The 16,430-nt window shown below is 52.9% G+C and overlaps 1 protein-coding gene across 4 annotated transcripts in view; it reads right to left on the bottom strand.

Moving 5' to 3' along the window:
• Nucleotides 1-1,958: 1,958 nt before the first annotated feature.
• The window catches only part of RHOBTB2 (Rho related BTB domain containing 2), a 30,190-nt gene continuing 15,718 nt past the window's right edge, over nucleotides 1,959-16,430 (bottom strand). For 3 of the 4 annotated variants that reach the window (XM_005607679.4, XM_001490993.6, XM_023636157.2), the window contains 8 exons: nucleotides 16,004-16,107; nucleotides 15,328-15,513; nucleotides 13,647-14,671; nucleotides 13,228-13,346; nucleotides 10,903-11,053; nucleotides 7,214-7,302; nucleotides 6,343-6,448; nucleotides 1,959-4,901 (listed from right to left, as the gene is read on the bottom strand). In XM_005607679.4, the coding sequence (XP_005607736.1) occupies nucleotides 4,684-4,901; nucleotides 6,343-6,448; nucleotides 7,214-7,302; nucleotides 10,903-11,053; nucleotides 13,228-13,346; nucleotides 13,647-14,671; nucleotides 15,328-15,513; nucleotides 16,004-16,107 (1,998 nt within the window). In that variant the 3' untranslated portion in view covers nucleotides 1,959-4,683. Of the gene's footprint in view, nucleotides 4,902-6,268; nucleotides 6,449-7,213; nucleotides 7,303-10,902; nucleotides 11,054-13,227; nucleotides 13,347-13,646; nucleotides 14,672-15,327; nucleotides 15,514-16,003; nucleotides 16,108-16,430 lie in introns of all 4 variants that reach the window. The other variant, XM_023636158.2, reaches the window with a different exon arrangement.

The raw sequence follows: 16,430 nt of genomic DNA, 5'->3' as shown, positions 1-16,430 counted from the left end.
TGATGCCTACTGGAGAGCAGGAAGATGGTGCCCCCCTAGCCTCCATCCCTGGAGAGAATCTCTTGCCCATTAGACCAATGCTTTAAACTTAGGAAATGAGTCTTTCACACAAAGCCTGGGCACTCTTCAAAGGGCTGCTTCTGTGCTGTGCCTTGGGGTGGGTGAGTCTGCACATGGGCCTTTTAAGAGATGTTTCTCAGTTTGCCACCATCCTGTGGGTCTCGTGGGCAGGAGTCCCATTGGTCTTCAAAGCCAGATGTTTTGAGGGCTCATCTCTCGGGTGCTGGTCTTAAAAGCTGAGGTGCCCAATATGGAGTACTAACACTTCACTCCTCAGGGAGAAACTCAGGGTTTTGAGTTCCCTCGCCATTGTGGGTCGCTGCACCAGGGGTGGGATTGTGTCTCAGCCTTTCCTACCTGCTTCAATGCGGTTTCTCTCTTGTTTACTCGATGTGAAGGAGTCACTCCACCAGTTTTTAGGTTTTTTTCAGAGGAAATTGTTCCATATATAGCCATAAATTCAGTGTGTCTGTGGCAGGAGGTGAGTTTAGGATCCTCCTACGTTGCCATCTTGAACCGAAACCTGGTGTTTTTGACAGTAGCCATTCTAACAGGTATAAGGTGCTATCTCATTGCGTTTTGATTCACATTTCCCTGATGATTAATGATATTGAGGATCTTTTCATGTAGCTGTTGCCTTCTTTGGAAAAATGTCTATTTAGGTCTTCTGCCCATTTTTTAATTGGATTATTTGTTTTTTTGCTATTGAGTTCTGTAAGTTCTTTTCATACAGACCTTCCTCGACTTAGAATGGGGTTACATCCTGATAAATCCATCGGAAGTTGAAAATATCATTAAGTCGACAATGCACGTAATAGACCTAACCTAGCGACCATCGCAGCGTAGCCCAGCCTGCCTCACACGTGCTCAGGACTCTTACCTCAGCCCACAGTTGGGCAGAGGCCTCTAACACAAAGCCTCGTCTATGAGACCGTGCTGAACGTCTCCTGTGACGTACTGAACTCTGCGCTGAGGGTGACGAGCAGGATGGCTGTGTGGGGACAGGGTGGCTGTCAGTGTATCGGTTGTTCACCCTCGTGATCGCGGGGCTGACTGGCAGCTGCAGCTGCCGCTGCCCAGCATCACAAGACAGGGCTGTCCCCCAAAGCGCCAGCCCGGGAAAAGAGCGAAGTTCAAACTTCCAAGTACGGTGTGTACTGAATGTGTATCGCTTTCACACCGTCATAAAGTAGAAAACTTCTAAGTTGAACCATCCTAAGTCAGGGGCCGTCTATATTTTGGATATTAGCCCCTTGTGAGACATGACTTGCAAATAGCTTCTCCCATTCAGTAGGTTGCCTTTTCATTTTGTTGATGGTTTCCTTTTCTTTGCAGAAGCTTTTTAGTGTAACGTAGTACCACTTATTTTTGCTTTTGGTGTCGGATTCAAAAAATCATCGCCAACACATATATCAAGGAATTTACTGCCTATGTTTTCTCCTATGAGTTCAAGGGTTTCAGGTCTTACATTAATCCATTTTGAGCTAATTTCTGTGTATTGTGTAAGATGGTCCAGTTTTCCCAAGACCATTTATTGAAGAGACTGTCCTTTCCCCATTGTATATTCTTGGTTCCTTTGTCATAAATTAATTGATCATATATGCATGGGTATATCTCTGGGCTATTCTATTCCATTGATCTATGTGTCTGTTTTTATGTTAATACCATACTGTTTTCATTACTATAGCTTTGTAATATAATTTGAAATCAGGGAACATGATGCCTCCAACTTTGTTCTTCTTTCTCAAGAAAACTGTCTTTTATCCAGCCAAATAGCACACGGTAGGCATTTAATAAGTATTGCATTAATGGTTGGGGATCCTTTCATGCTTCTCTCCACTGGAAGGTCCCACCTTTGAAGAGCTTGTTGGAAATATCAAAGACTACGAGGAAGGCCGTTAGGTACAAAATACTCATGTATTTATGAACTCATGACCAAATTAAATATGAAACCTTATATAAAAAGAGGTGTGGGTTTTTTCTCCCCCATCCCCCCATTCTCCTCTGAAGCAGCTCCGAGTGACACAAGTGCAAGGGTGTGTATTCTTGCTGTGGGACTTGCTCCTTCCCTTCTCCCCTCTGTGCCTCCAGGCTTGCCCTGCATGGGTGGGTTTCCTGCTGACTCTGGATCTCCAAGTGCCAGGTTCCTGAGGAACTGGAATTCAGCACCTTGCCCCTCCTTCACCTCCCTGCCCTTCCCCCTGGGAGAGGGACACTAGTCTTGGCCTGGCTCCCCCACAGCCTCCCCAGGTGGTGTCTCTGGGTTGCACCTGGGCCTGCTGGGCTCCAGTGTGGTGCAGGCTGGCTCTGACACAGCATTTGGGAAGGGGGTGGTGGGTCCCTGAGGGGTGAGTCCACCCTAGTTGCTGGGGTCATTCTGTGGCCCCTCTCCTGTGGGCTTCCTGCACCTCCTGGGCCACCTTCACTTTCTCTCCCCACTGCATTCTCATCAGTGGGTCAGATGGCTCAGCCCTGCAAGCTCCTGGAGACCCATTTCCCCTCCTTTTGCTCTTTAGGCCTCGGCTCTCCCTCTTACCCAGAGTTCCTGGGAGGCCCCATGGCCCCACCCCTGTCCCTCTTCCCAGAGCAGTCTTCCCCTTGGGTCCTCCCCTCGGGTCCTCAGCCTCCTGCCCCTGCCCATTGGCTCCTCAGCTTCACCCAGAAGCTACAGCCTGCAGGCTCAGTGAAAGGGAGGCTGACCAGTCAGTAGAGGGCAGCACACGTCTGGCTTCCCAGCCAGCCACCCTGCAGGAGGACTTGGAGGGGAGGCAGCCATAGCCTTGGAGAAGTCTGGGGCTCGGACAACAGTGGTCATAGTCACTCTAGACCTGCCACCTCCTGCTCCTCCTCTTGACAAAGACGTGACGTCAAACCTCTAAGTCTTGGCACCACAAAAATGTTGCACAGGTTTCCTCTGTTTCTGGGTTTGCTCTATCCCAAACCTAAAGCCAGACTCTTAGTGGTGGAGCCCATCCCAGGGCCGTGGGACCTAAAGCCAGACCCTCTTCTTAAAGCATCTTTCTGAGGTGAGGTGAGCCCAGGAGCTGTCTCGCTGGCTCCACCCCTTATCAGAGAGACTCTTCCCAGTCTAAGAAGGGTGTGGGGGAGCAATATGGAGCAGGGCTAGAAAACAGGAAGGGTCGGCATGGCCCAGCTTTTCCCCACAAGCTGATCTTGGTTTTGCTCCTGCTTTAGTCTCCCTTTTTCTCTTTCCCTTTTACCTATCCTAAACCAGCACTAAGGAAAGTCATGCCCTGTGATCCTTCATTACAGGGACTCCTAGTCTCCAAGTCAGTGCCCTTTTACCTGACCTTTGACTCCTACCCCAACCCCCCACCCCCAACACATTCACATCCTGTGGAGTCACCCTCTGAAGGTGAAGAGGATAATCTGTTTCTCATCATGGGCAAAAACAAGGGTCCAATGCCATGTTGGAGCCCTGAGACCACCCCTTCCCTGCCCCCTGAAACCTCAATCCTTCATGCTGAAGGCATGGGATGGGTGCTGCCCCGCAGAGCCAGCCAGCAGGGCCAGGGCATCCTCAGCCACAGCAGGTGACAGGTTCTTTCCTGACAGGCACTGGAATCAATTCTACAACCTAAACCTTTATCTCATCAACACGGGTCTCCTCTTTAGCTTTATAAAGATGTACGCTATACAGGGTCTTCTGTTTTCCTTTCTTCGAGGGAATAGAGGCTAGAGTGTTTTCATTGGTGGTGATTGTTTGTCGTTGTTTAGGGTTTTTTGCTAGTTTTACCCCACTCCATAAGAAGCCGTGCTAACCAGAGGCGAGGGGAAGAGCCCAGAGGAGCATGGGATTGCTGTGCCCAGACCCCCTCACCCCTTCTTCTCTCTCCCCCGTTCCGGCTGCCTCCTTTGGTACCCATCTCCACATCTGAGCGGTGAAGGAGGGAGGAGGGAGAACTTCCTCATGGCACCAGGAGGCACTCCTGATAGGCCAGAGCTCCCAACCACCTCCGCCACCCTGTACCAGGCCTGGCTGCCGACAGCCCTGGGAGGGAGGCTGGCAGCGTGCAAGCCTCCCGCTTGTGGCATCTGGGAGCTACAGCCCAGGATGTGGAAGCCTTGAGTTGGGCTCTGAAGGCTTAATTTCTACCCTGACTTCTCCAGTGAGGATCTGAGTAGACTCCGTATGGAAATGCCCACAAAACATTTGCAACCATCAAGTCCATCAGTGGAAAATCAGTGGCAATAGGGACAGGACCTTCCCTGCGTGCACACCGTGGCTCAGTGGGAGGAGGCCGCCTCCACAGACCAAGACACTCAGCCTCATGGCTGGGAGAGTTTTCCCTTCGACTCTAGGGTTCTCCAACCCAGAGACAAGATGCCAGAACTCTCAGCTCTTTCCCTGCTCCCCACCTCCCAGCTGCTGTCACCTGCCCTGCTTTGGGTTGGGGACCTGTGCAGGGAGTCCCTGTCCTGATCCACAAGGCCCGTCCTCTCTTGCTGCGCTGTGTTGGCTGGTGAGAACAGCTCCGCCCTCAGGGTCCTGGTTATGTGGGTCCCCTTGTCCCTGGAGGGTGGAGGGGGCGATGCAGAAGAGCAGAGGGGCAAGGGCAAGTAGGGACGACAGCAGCAGGGTCAGAAGAGGGTGGCAGCATCTCAGACCACGGCCGAGGAGGAAGACGGGGACGACGAGGAGGCCGCCGACGAGGATGGCGAGGAAGGACTGTTCCAGAACAGCCACCGCCGCTTGGGTTGCCGCTTCAGGTGCAGATAGTCCTCCTTCTCCCGCTCCTTCCGCGCCCTCTGGTAGTGATCTTCCTCCTTCAGGTACCAGACGGGCGGCCACCGGTGCTTCTCAAAATACTCCTGGTTTTCTGGAGAGAACGCAGCAGGCTTGGTTAGAAGGAGGGCAGAAGGGGCCAGAGAGCAGTAGGACGCGGAGGGCGTCCGGGGACCTGCAGGGCCTTCAGTGCGGCCCGGGCCCTGCCTTCAGCTGCCCCGCCTCGAGCTGCAGAGCGCCCGACAGGTCAACCGCCCGGCGAAGGAGGGGCCGTCGGCCGCGGGAGGCAGTTGTGCCTGGGCCGAGCTTCTAGCACAGGGAGGACCCCCGCGGGCAGAGACGGAGGATGCGGGATCCGCGGGCGGCGACGGAGGATGCGGGAGGGGCGCGGGTGAGAGCAGGGCTCCTGCTCCGGGGAGCGGGCGCAGGCTGCAGGAGGGCATGCTAGCTGAGGGCTCTGCTCCTATGCTGGAAGGCGTGTGGGCCACGGAGGGTTGGAAATCAGAGGCGTGAGGCGATTGGAGCTTTGCTTTAGAAGGAAAACACCAGAAGGGTAACAAGGAGAGAGCGGGGCGAGCGCCCTGGTGGGGCGCAGCGACACCTGGTGGCAGGGAGGAGGGTCCGGCAGAGTGGAGCCCCCGGTGAAGACCTGCAGAACCAAGTGGCAGGAACTGGGGGGCAGCGACACCTCTCCCTGGAGCCCTTGCAGTCAGTTCCTGCCTGGCCCCAGGGCCCGAGTCATTAGGGGCGCAGAGACAGGCCGCAGGGACCTCTGAGGAGATGTGGACCTGTGCTGTCCACGCCGTGTCTTGTGCCCTTTCCTAGGCTTTGAAATCAATGTAGCAGCTCATGAGCAGCATTAAAAACAATTTATATATTTTTCAGTATCTGTACTGGCTCACAATATAAAATGTATTTCTTATTGTGGAGTCCTGTCCAAAAAATCTGAAAAATACCAACTCTAGCCCAGCACGCTCTTTGTACCTGTGAGAAACAGGCCCAGGGAGGTAGTGAGTTGCCTGAGGCCCCCAGCAGCCCTGCCCTCCGGGCCAGCGCTTTCCTGGGCCCCCTCCGCTTGGCTGCATGCACCTCTGCAGGCTGCTCCCCACCTACAAGGTCAAGTTAAGCCCAAGGATCTCAGGCAGCCTCCAGGTGCTCTGGGGTCAAGTGGCGATTTGGACCCAAGTTAAGGCCCCTGCAGCGTGAGGGAGGAGGAACAGGTCCTATGGGAATGCACACCTGGGGACATGGCCTTCGTGTCTCGGGGGACGCTTACCTGGGGACATGGCCTTCATGTCTCAGGGGACGCTTACCCGGGGACATGGCCTTCATGTCTCAGGGGACGCTTACCCGGGGACATGGCCTTCATGTCTCAGGGGACGCTTACCCGGGGACATGGCCTTCATGTCTCGGGGGACGCTCACCTGGGGACATGGGCTTCATGTCTCAGGGGATGCTCACCTGGGGACATGGCCTTCATGTCTCGGGGGACGCTCGCCTGGGGACATGGGCTTCATGTCTCGGGGAACGCTCACCTGGGGACATGGCCTTCATGTCTCGGGGGAACTTCCGGCATACGTTGTTGTAGTTGGTGCAGATGTGGTGGAGACACCAGTCCGCCAACTGGTACGCACAGTGGAACTGGGGACAGACAGAAGAGCGTCTGTGCTGGGACCCCAGGGCGGGTCTGCATAGACACCTACAGTCACCTCAGACCTGAAGCTTTGGGGCAGGTGGGCAAAGGCCCTGCAGTCATCAAGAGGTGAGCCCACACAAAACTGAGGAGACGGCATCTGACATGCTCCTTGACACCACCACCACCTCTCCTCTGTCCTGCCCTGGGATCCAAAGAGACCCCCTTGCCCCCAGTGGTGGCTTCCTGCCACGTCCACCCTCCTCAGTCCTTCTCTCCATCAGGGGCCAAAGCAGTCTGCACTCAGGTGTTGACAATCAGGCTTAGGGCGCTGACTCGCCCAGGTGTGTGAGCAAGCCTCAAATCTGCTCTGCTTTCACTTCATAAACTCATGTTTAGTGGTAGAATTTCTGGCACTTGAGGGGGCTAGGCTGGGAGATTTTGCTTATTTGAGAATCAGGAGGTGAAAGTTGATTTTAGATGGAGAGTCCTCAGTGTCCCTTAGATGACCTCAGGCAGGCAGCCACCACATCTACCCTGGAGGCAGGGGCTCCCTCCGCAACAGATTGGTGCCTGAAGTTTCAGTCCCCTCCCCCACCACAGCCCCTCCTCTTGGCACATCAGGGTATGTCCCCTGGCATGGAGGATGGATGGGCTCCTCCCAAACAGGTTCCCTTCCTCCCCCCACCTCCGGCCCTGCCCATTCTCTGCCAATGCACAGACAGAACCCAAAGTTGGGAATGTTAGAGAGACTCCTTCCCCTGCCGTCATACCTGAGCCAGCTCCAGGAACACAAGGACATCCCCGTCAATGTCCACCATCATCTGAGTTGCTTCCATCAGCCCAGTCACTGTGTACTGCTCTGTGACACACACAGCCAGGAATCAGCTAAAGAACCACATGAGTGGACATGCACTCACATACACCCTCTGGCAGGGGCCGATGCAGGGCAAAGAAAGATCAGGACCCAGGGCAAGTCCCAATGGGCCAAGAAAGGCCACAAGCAATTTAAGTCTGCTCCCACCAGTGAGGAAACTGGGATTAGAGCAAGACTTTCCCAGTGGAGTGGGATGGGAAGTGAAGGAGGATATTAGAATCATCCAAGAGGATTTTTCAAGCTACACACATTGGACCAAATAGTCTGATATCTGTAGGGTGAAAGCCCCCAGTGGAATGAGCCATGCATACCAATGGGAGAGGGTGTGAAGTCTACAGTTTACTGAGAACTACAAATTAGATCTACAGATTAAACCTAGTTATTTGTGGGGCCAGCCCCATGGCCTAGTGGTTAAGTTCAGCGCACTCCGCTTTGGCAGGCTGGGTTCACAGGTTCGGATCCTGGGTGTGGACCTAGACCATTTGTCAGCCATGCTGCAGTGGCGACCCACATATAAAATAGAGGAAGATGGGTACAGATGTTAGCTCAGGGCTAATCTTCCTCAGCAAAAAACAAAACAAAACAAACCCTAGTTGTTTGTATGAATTTAAATTTTGCAGCAAATTTTATACTAACCTTGCATTTTATGTTGAAATGTTTACATTGAAGAAGTGAACACTCTTAGTCCTGAATTTTAACTGTATCAGTATAAACTCGTAAGGTATTTTATCTTTAAAAATAGAAATATATTTCCCAGCTCAGTCCATGGAAACAATATCCCAGTAGCAATGAGCATCCCAAAGGCACACACTGTAGCCTTGAAATACCATTTCCAACTCTAAGAAACCAGGCCTTCTTAGAGAAATAGCCGATTCCAGGTCTGGGGCAGGAAATGTACAAGATGAACCTGGAACATCTCATCATTCCAGATGAGCAGGAAGCTCAACAACTGTGGGGCCAACCTGCAGAGACACCTCCCGGGTGACGGCGCAGCAGCGTCTGAGCTTCAGTCAGCATGACTGCAGCTCACTGAAACCAACCAAGTATGCTCAAATCTAGCAGTTCAGAAGAATACTTAATAATACCCAACACATGATAATACTTCAAAAAATTTTTAAAACTAATTGGTCATCCTCAAAGGATGACAGGAAGCAAATTTATCTTGAAAATTGGTAAATGAAAGAAAAAAATGAAGCATACACCTGCCTTTCCTAAATGAACTGTACCACTGGGTAACCCAACAGGAGGTGAGGGGAAGCTTCCCTCTTTCTAGAAGCATTCCAACAGATAAACACAGAGGGAATGACGGAATCGGAATATTGCCACTCCACCTCCCCTCATAAAGCAATGGCTCAGGCAACGATGCTCAAGGGCTGCTGACATCACAAAAAGAGACAAAAGCAGACAATCTATGCTTCTTGATGGGACAGACGCAACCTGAGGAGCGGTCTCCCCGAGAGAGCGCTGCCTGTGACTCTGGCCTGGCCGCCAGGGCCCACCGCCAGGCCACGGGAGAGACAGCCACTCTGGAAATGCGAGCAGCAAAAATCTAGACTTTCTGGACATTAGTGGATCTTTCCCAACGAATAAATTGCAAGGAAAAAAATTTTTTTCAATGGACAAGGTACCTATAGATTATAAGAAACTTAAAAGATACATAAAAAATAAAACCATGCTATGGTGCTTAAGGATGCACACTTGGGTGATAAAACTATGAAGAAGAACAAGGAAATGAGGCCAGAAAAAGTGCCTGAAAAAGAGCAACAAGCAGGGCAGTTACTCTAGGGGAGGAAAGATTGTGATTGGGAGGGACACGTGCAGGGCTTTGTCGTGGCTGGCAAGGTTGGAGCTCCTGATATAGGTCATTTTGATTTCTAATAATTCATTAAGCTAAACCTATGTTTCATGTACGTGTGTTATATTTAACAATAATAAATAAAACAATGAAAAAGTTTTAAGTTGGAATTAATAGCTTCATAGGAAGCCCGTCTCACAGAACACAAAGCATCACCAGTTAGACCCTGCTCGGCATTTTCCACTGATCCTTGACAAAGCACGTACACAACAAATTTGCGTATGTTTTCTAGCATGTATGGCCATGTCATAGGAAAAGTCATTCAACATCATCTTCTGTAAGCTTTTCCATGCAGCAGGACAGCTTAACATTTTTATTGGCTACCTTGTGAAATTTTAGTGGCTACTATGTGTGCGTAACCAGTGGTGCATATATGACTTGTTTCTGATTGCCTGCCATGATGAAACAAACTTGGAGAAGCATCTATATACAATTTTTTCCTTTGGGTCATTTCTTTGGAGATAGTCTTTCTAAAGTTGAATTACTTGGTCCAAGAGTTGCAGTTTTATGTGCCCTGGGAAAACCACACCACCCTCCCTGGACAGCCATGGATGACACACTGTTTCAGCTATCATCTTTGGAAGCCTCTCTCTGGCTCCCCCCACCCTAAAGCCCTTGATGTCCCCAGCTGGGGCCACTGGACTCCCTCTCCAGGCTCAGCTCCTGGTACTCCAGTTCTGATCAACAATTTCTGCCTTCTTCCTATGACCAAGTCCCACCTTATAACTCATTTCTCACCATGGCATTGCTGCTTCCTTTGTATCTCAGTCCTAATCTTGCCCATCTGCCCAGGGCCCAGCAGCTCTGACCCAGGGTCCTTCCCTGAAATTCAACTCAACATCTTGAGGCCCTGCTCTCTGCCTCCTGACCTGCCCAAGAATATTAACCCTGATATCAACACCAGTACAGGTACCAATGCTAACACCAACAAAGCAAATGCCAATTCCAACATCAACAGGAGCCATCTGTCTGCCTGCCTCGCTGGCCCCAGACTCCCTGCATCCGGACAGTCATTTCTCTTGTCCAGCCCCTCACTTGGTCTCCCTATTGCCTCAGTCCCTGCTCCACCCCCAGGGCCTCTGCGGTTGGTTCATTCTAAAAGCTGAGCTCCAGCTCTTACAATCTTTTAGAGGAATTAGGAGTGGCAGGTCAATGTTTGTTGTCTGTTTTTGGAAGAAGAAAGAGTAAGTGAAGGTGGAAGAGAAGGAGGAGGAAAAGAAAAAGAAGAAGGAGAGGGAAAAGGAGAGGAGGAGGGGGAGGAGGAGGAGGGGGAGGAGGAGGGGGAGGAGGAGGAGGAGGAGGGGAGGGGGAGGGGGAGGGGGAGGAGGGGGAGGGGGAGGAGGAGGGGGAGGAGGAGGGGGAGGAGAGGAACCAAAGGGTGGGAAGGTGGAAGTGCGCTTCACTCTCAACTTCTTAAGCTGGCCTGAGTGAGGTCAAGCTAATAGGAACACCACGTGCTATCATCGATTGGAGAGCACTTTGTGGGGCTGAAATCACCTCTGGAGAGAGCCTATAACATGACCCATCAAGCGTCTCTCTCACACACGCTTCTTTACGTCTATGTCCCCACCCAAACCCCAATACACACCGATATAGTTCACTTTTTGTAAACGCATTCCCTTGGTGCTAGCAGCCTGTCCCCTAGGAGGAGACAGATGAGAGGAGAAATAATGACTCCTGAGGTTTCCCTGCCTTCTCCCAGGAGGTCCCTGAGCGCTCTGGTTAGTTACCGGTGAGGGCAACCAAGTGCGGCAGGCAGAGGCGGTTGGCCAGGATGATGAGCTTCATGTCATCCAGGTCGGGGCTGGAGGTGAACATGCCCGTGTAGAGGTACTCCAGCACCGCCCTCATGCAGCTCTTGCTTGTGTAAGGAAACACAACCTGCGGTGGGAAGGAACAGAGCAGGCTGCAGTGAGGTCCAGCTTTAGGGAGAGTCACTCAGTTCGGAGAAACTCAAAAGGCCCTGGCCCACATCGCTGGTCTCCCTCAGACAGGGAGCCACCCCCAGGCTGCCCCTACACCCGCTCAGAAGCCCCCTAAAGGCCTGCTTCCCAGAGCAACAACCTGTGCAGAGCCCGTCTGCTGACAGCCCCAGCGAGCAGCGCTCTGATAGCTTTTTAGAGGACCTGGATCTCACTGGCATCCTCCCGAAGCCATTCCGGCTTGGAGGATGCTTGAGGGGCCCTTCTAGTCACCTAAGCCTACACCCCGGGCCCTGCCGGCCCTGCAGGGAGCAGTGCAACTGGGATATGGAGGGAGCAAAGCCAGGTGCTCGAAGCTGCTGCTTCGGGCCTCGGGGATGTCTTTGGAGCAGCGCAGCAGCAAAACTGCTCTCATCAGACACAAGTCTCCCAGCTGCCCTGGGAATCGCCTGGGCTCTCAAGCTGGCTTCCATGGTGCTGAGGAGAACCGAGGGCGGGCAGGCCCCTGGGGCTTTGCAGAGCGCCTCGTGTCACACTCTGCATATCCAAATCCCACTCAGCTTCAAGGATCAGAGACTGACTCAAACCTCAACCCCCCACTTAGCCTTCTCCAAGGACTTCCTTCCCAGAAGTCTTAGGAAACTCCTATTCTGTGTCAAGGACACTATGCTGCATTGTTCTTAGCCAGTTTCTGCTGAGTGTTTGGTGAGCACTTACTAAGTGACCAGCGCTGAGGGGGCTACTTGGTAGAAGTAAAAGACCTAGTCCCCACCTTCAAAAGAAATCACAGACCAGCTGGGAAAACTGCGTGTGGGCACTCCGAACTTTCAGCAGCTGCACAAAGTAGTAGCTTGTTAACTACAAGGCTGAGTGATAGACAATCAATATTACAGTCATTCAAAGATGGAGGACACCAAGGCCCATGGCCTGGGCTCCTTGCTTGGCTGGAAGAATGCAAAGGAGAGAACAGACTTAAGAGACTATTTCTAAGGGAAACGTTGATAGGCCCCTTCCAACTCTGCATTTCCAGTCCCAGCGCCTGGGAAAGTAGCAGAATCAGTGAGAGAACAGGTGAATCAGAGTGGCCCTGATGAGAGGGAAAGGCGATTACACGAAGCTTGTCTTCTATTGTCTGTGTTCTGATGCTCTGAAATAGGGGGCCTTGCTGACTCTGGAGAGACTGCCCCTCCCAGGGTAGCCAATTCCTAGAGATAGAAAAGGACTCTCCTGAGAGCACACCTTTCATATGCCAACCAACCAATCCAGAACCCACACCCACAACCACCTCCTTTATCAGCTGGCACACTCCAGGCCACTATCCCCCTGCCCCCATCACCCCAGGGCCAAGCAGCCAACGACTCGGGACAGACCCTATGCCCCAGAGCACGTTAAAGTTATGGAAACCAGCCAATCCTAAACCTGCCTGCCCTGCTTTGCCTGCTTCCCATGGAAAGCACAGTAGAGGCTCCTGTCCACATTCTCCCCTTCCTCCCCCTGCCTCCTGACCAGCCCTGGTGCTTCCTGGTGCAGCCCTCCGTGCTGTGCATGCCCCTCCTGTTGAGATCTGTGAGTATAACAATCTACCTTTTCAATGGCTGTTTTCTCCTCATCTGTTGGCTTCACCATACCTCAATAACAATAAAATCTACTTTTTAAAACAGTGATGGATTCAGTTTGGGACACACTGAATTTTTTCTAGTTGTTTCACATGTGTCAGAGAGAAAGCATGCTACAATGTATAGAGCCAAGGAATCAGAAGTCTTGAGTTCAAGTCCCAACCTCTCCTTTCTACTTACACAGCTTGACCCAAGTGACTGAACTTCTCAGGCCGTCAGCTTCCTTGTGTATAAAGTGGGAACGCTATGCTATGTATAAGAGGCATGTGTGAGACGATATGAGATAATGGGTTGAAAGCACTTTCTAAACTATAAAGTTAAGATGTTACTACAATTCCCTGTCCTGATATACTGTAAAATCCTTAGCTATGGGAACCATCTCAAACTTCTCTTGGGCCTGTCACTCAGCGGTTAGCACACAGTCAGTGCTGAGAAAAGTATCACCAAATGACAGTGCCTCAGATGCAAAGGGTCTGAGTCTCTCTCCCCTTCCCACCCATTCTCATCCGAGCCTTACCTCCCTGGTAGAACTCTCCACAAACGGTCCCCCAAACATGGCCGCCATCCAGTCACAGCTGGAAATCAACAGGGGCTTGTGGGCACTGATGGTGCCATCATCCAGGATGAAGGTCACATCTGGCCAGGAGAAGAGGCACCACGTGAGGATGTGGTGAAAGAATGTGAGACACCCAACCCCAAGGGGCGACAGTGTGCCCAGACAAGCTGCCTCCTTCTGAGCCACAAGCTTTGCAGCGCTGTGCGACCAGCTCGCAGGCTTGGGGCACAAGGCTTCAGGAGCACAACTACCACATCTCCAGGACACACAGCAGCTGAGATGACTCAGAATGCTAATCAAACCAACCCGGACTCCTCAGAGGGCTGCTTGGAGGGAACTCCCCTGCCTCCTGGCCGTGAGTCCCTAAGCACATTCCATACCTGAGAAGGTGCCTTTTGCCAAGCACTCCTTAACCCGGTTCGTCCGGCGGACGTGGAAGGCCTTGGTGATCTCCTGGTTCATAAAGGCCTCATTGTTGAGAATGTTGGCCACCATCATGCGCAGATCAAAGACCTCGAGCAGCTCAGCAATGTGGGCAATGTGCATGAGGTCCCGCTCCTTCTCATCCAGCTCCCCTGTGTACAGGTACTTGAGAACGGCCCGGAAGGGCCCCGGCTGGATGGAGTTGTCCATTTTTACCACCACCATCAGCCGGGATTTGTAGGTCAGTGGATCTTCTGCCATCTCTTCCTGGATGCTCACAAAAGCTCGGCTCCAGGAAGACAGCACTCGACCCCTCCCCGGCAGGTACCCTGTTCCGTTGCCCCGTAAGATCCCGTCGCTGGTTGAGGCCCGAAGCCCAGCAGGACCAGATCCCCCACCCTCCTCCACGCTCTCACACACATCAAAGCTGGCTGCCCGAAGCAGGAAGTCCCGGCCATGGTGGTGGTGGTGGTGGTGATGGTGGTGATGTTGATCAGGGTGACCCCGGTGGTCCTCCGGGCGGGGGCCCCCTGGCCCCGAGGGGCCCCCCAGCTCCCCCTCACTCAGGTCCATGAGGAACAGGTCGTAGAACTTGGAGGAGGAGGTGGAGAGGTAGATCTTGTGGGCAAAGATGCGCACCCGCTCCTGCAGCACCAGGATGACATCCGCGCACAGCGGGTCCTCCAGGAGGTGGGCGGGGCACTCCTCACTGCTGGAGGGGGGGTCGGGCACCACGATGATGGGAGGAGGTGGCTTAGGAGGCAGGAAGGGCGCCTGCAGCAGAGGCCGCTGCACATTGCGGAGGTGGGACTTCCAGAACTGCAGGTGCCGGCGGGAGATGAGCGCCGCCCGGATGGCGTTGTCAAAGACGTCCTTGATGCCGAACTTGGCCACCACACTGGTCTCATAGTAAGGGATGCCCAGCTCCTTGGCCACCTCCCGACCCTTTTCCGGAGGAAGGATCTCATTGGGCTTGATGGGCCTGGTGGGTTGAAGGGAAACCAAACTCATGTTGATGGCGGACTGTAAGGGTGGGGAAAAGCAGCTCTCCAGAGCCTGTCTTTCTGCACCTGGTGGGAAGGTCTCTGCTCAGCATCTGTGGCCCTGGCCTCACTCCTGTTCTGCTCATTTCCACTGATCTCTGCCTTTCCTCCTCTGCCTGGCCAAATCCTACCAGTCCTCAGGGCCCACTTCCAATCCCCTCTTCTTCCAGGAGCCTTCCGTATCTATGCCAGGCCCTGGTGATCTCCCTAGCTCAAAGAAGTGGTAGCACTAACTACCTCTCTAACAATTAGCACGCCATGTTCCACATTGGTTTTTAACATGTTCACGTATTCAGTTCATCTCTCAGCAATATTATAAGCCCTTTCACGCAGACTACCTCCTGTTCTCCTTCTCTCCTCATGATGCTTAGCCCAGTATTTTCCACACAGTGTGTAACAGATGAATGAATGAATGGATGGATGGACGAGTGAATGAAAGAATGAGCACTTTTGTTGGCTCTCTACATGAGCTTGCTTCAAACGGAGGGAGAGATGTAAGGCTCAGTGGATTCCCTCAGGGCTGACAGGGAGCCATGGAGACGCGCCCCTCCCTCTGTCTTCCTCCTTCCCCTCCCTAGGCACCAGCATCCCCTACCTAGCCAAGGGTCGCCTGGCCCTATTGACAGCCTCCAGGTCCGCGTAGCGCAGGTCCAGCTGGCAGCCCACCAAGATGACAGGTGCTCGGGGGCAGAAGTGCTTGATTTCTGGGTACCACATGGTCTTGACATGGTGGAGGGAATTGGGGTTGGCAATGGAGAAGCAAAGAACCACCACATCGGATCTGGGGGTGGGAGAGTGAGGTTATGGGCAGAGAAAGCAGCGGCAGGTTACCTGCCCCTGAAATGAGGGAGAACATGCCTCCCCACCCCTACCCGTAGAAACAGTCCCACATCTGTCCTATGGACCTGCTCACTTGAGCTTACATAAAACGTACAATAATAGTACCCCTAATTTATGTCTAATTTAGCATTTTAGAGCTTCAAAGACTCTCATTTTGACCTCATAGTTACCCTGTGAGTAAGAAATTGCCATTTTTACCATGTCATGGCTCAGAAAAACCATCTCAGAACAGTTCTCCTAATCGCTCAAAGTCACAGAGCTAGCAGGCGGCAGGGCTAGGACTCCATCCAGGCCTCTTGCCCCCAGACAGGCTCCTTCCCCGGCCCCGGCCGCCACCCCTGCGAGGCTCTGCTGTTGCTATTTCCTCCCAGTTTATATTTCTGAGCTGCTCCGTTGCTTGGCTCCCTGAGGCAGCCAGAGGCCTTCCCTACCTCCCATAAGCAAAGCGACGGTCTTTGTGGTGGTCTCCAAAGGTGTCCCAGAGGCGAAGGGAGACGCTGACGTCATCTACCACGTCTCGGGAGCGTTCCAGCACCTGGGTGGGGCAGGGAGGCATGGGAATCAAGGCAGCAGTTGTTAGGGTCTCTGCATATCAGCTCAGGGTGGTGCCAGCTCACCGCCCCTCCACCCCGGTTCCCAGGCAGCAAGGGGGTAGAGGGACAGGGCTAGGACCTCTCTACCCTGCACACCACTTTTATCCAGGTGCCATCTCTGCAGACTCAATAACAAGGCAGCCTCCCTGCTGGCCAGAAGGCGAGACCCTAAGAGGGCAGACTGTTACAGGCGTGGAAGGGATCTCTTAGGGAGCCTGCCCTTGTTCTAGCTTCCCCTGCAAATCGCATGTTTACGAGCCTCTGA

This window comes from Equus caballus, chromosome 2 (genome assembly GCF_041296265.1).
Source record: "Equus caballus isolate H_3958 breed thoroughbred chromosome 2, TB-T2T, whole genome shotgun sequence".
Taxonomy (NCBI): Eukaryota; Metazoa; Chordata; class Mammalia; order Perissodactyla; family Equidae; genus Equus; species Equus caballus.
This window is presented reverse-complemented; position numbering and strand designations above follow the sequence as displayed.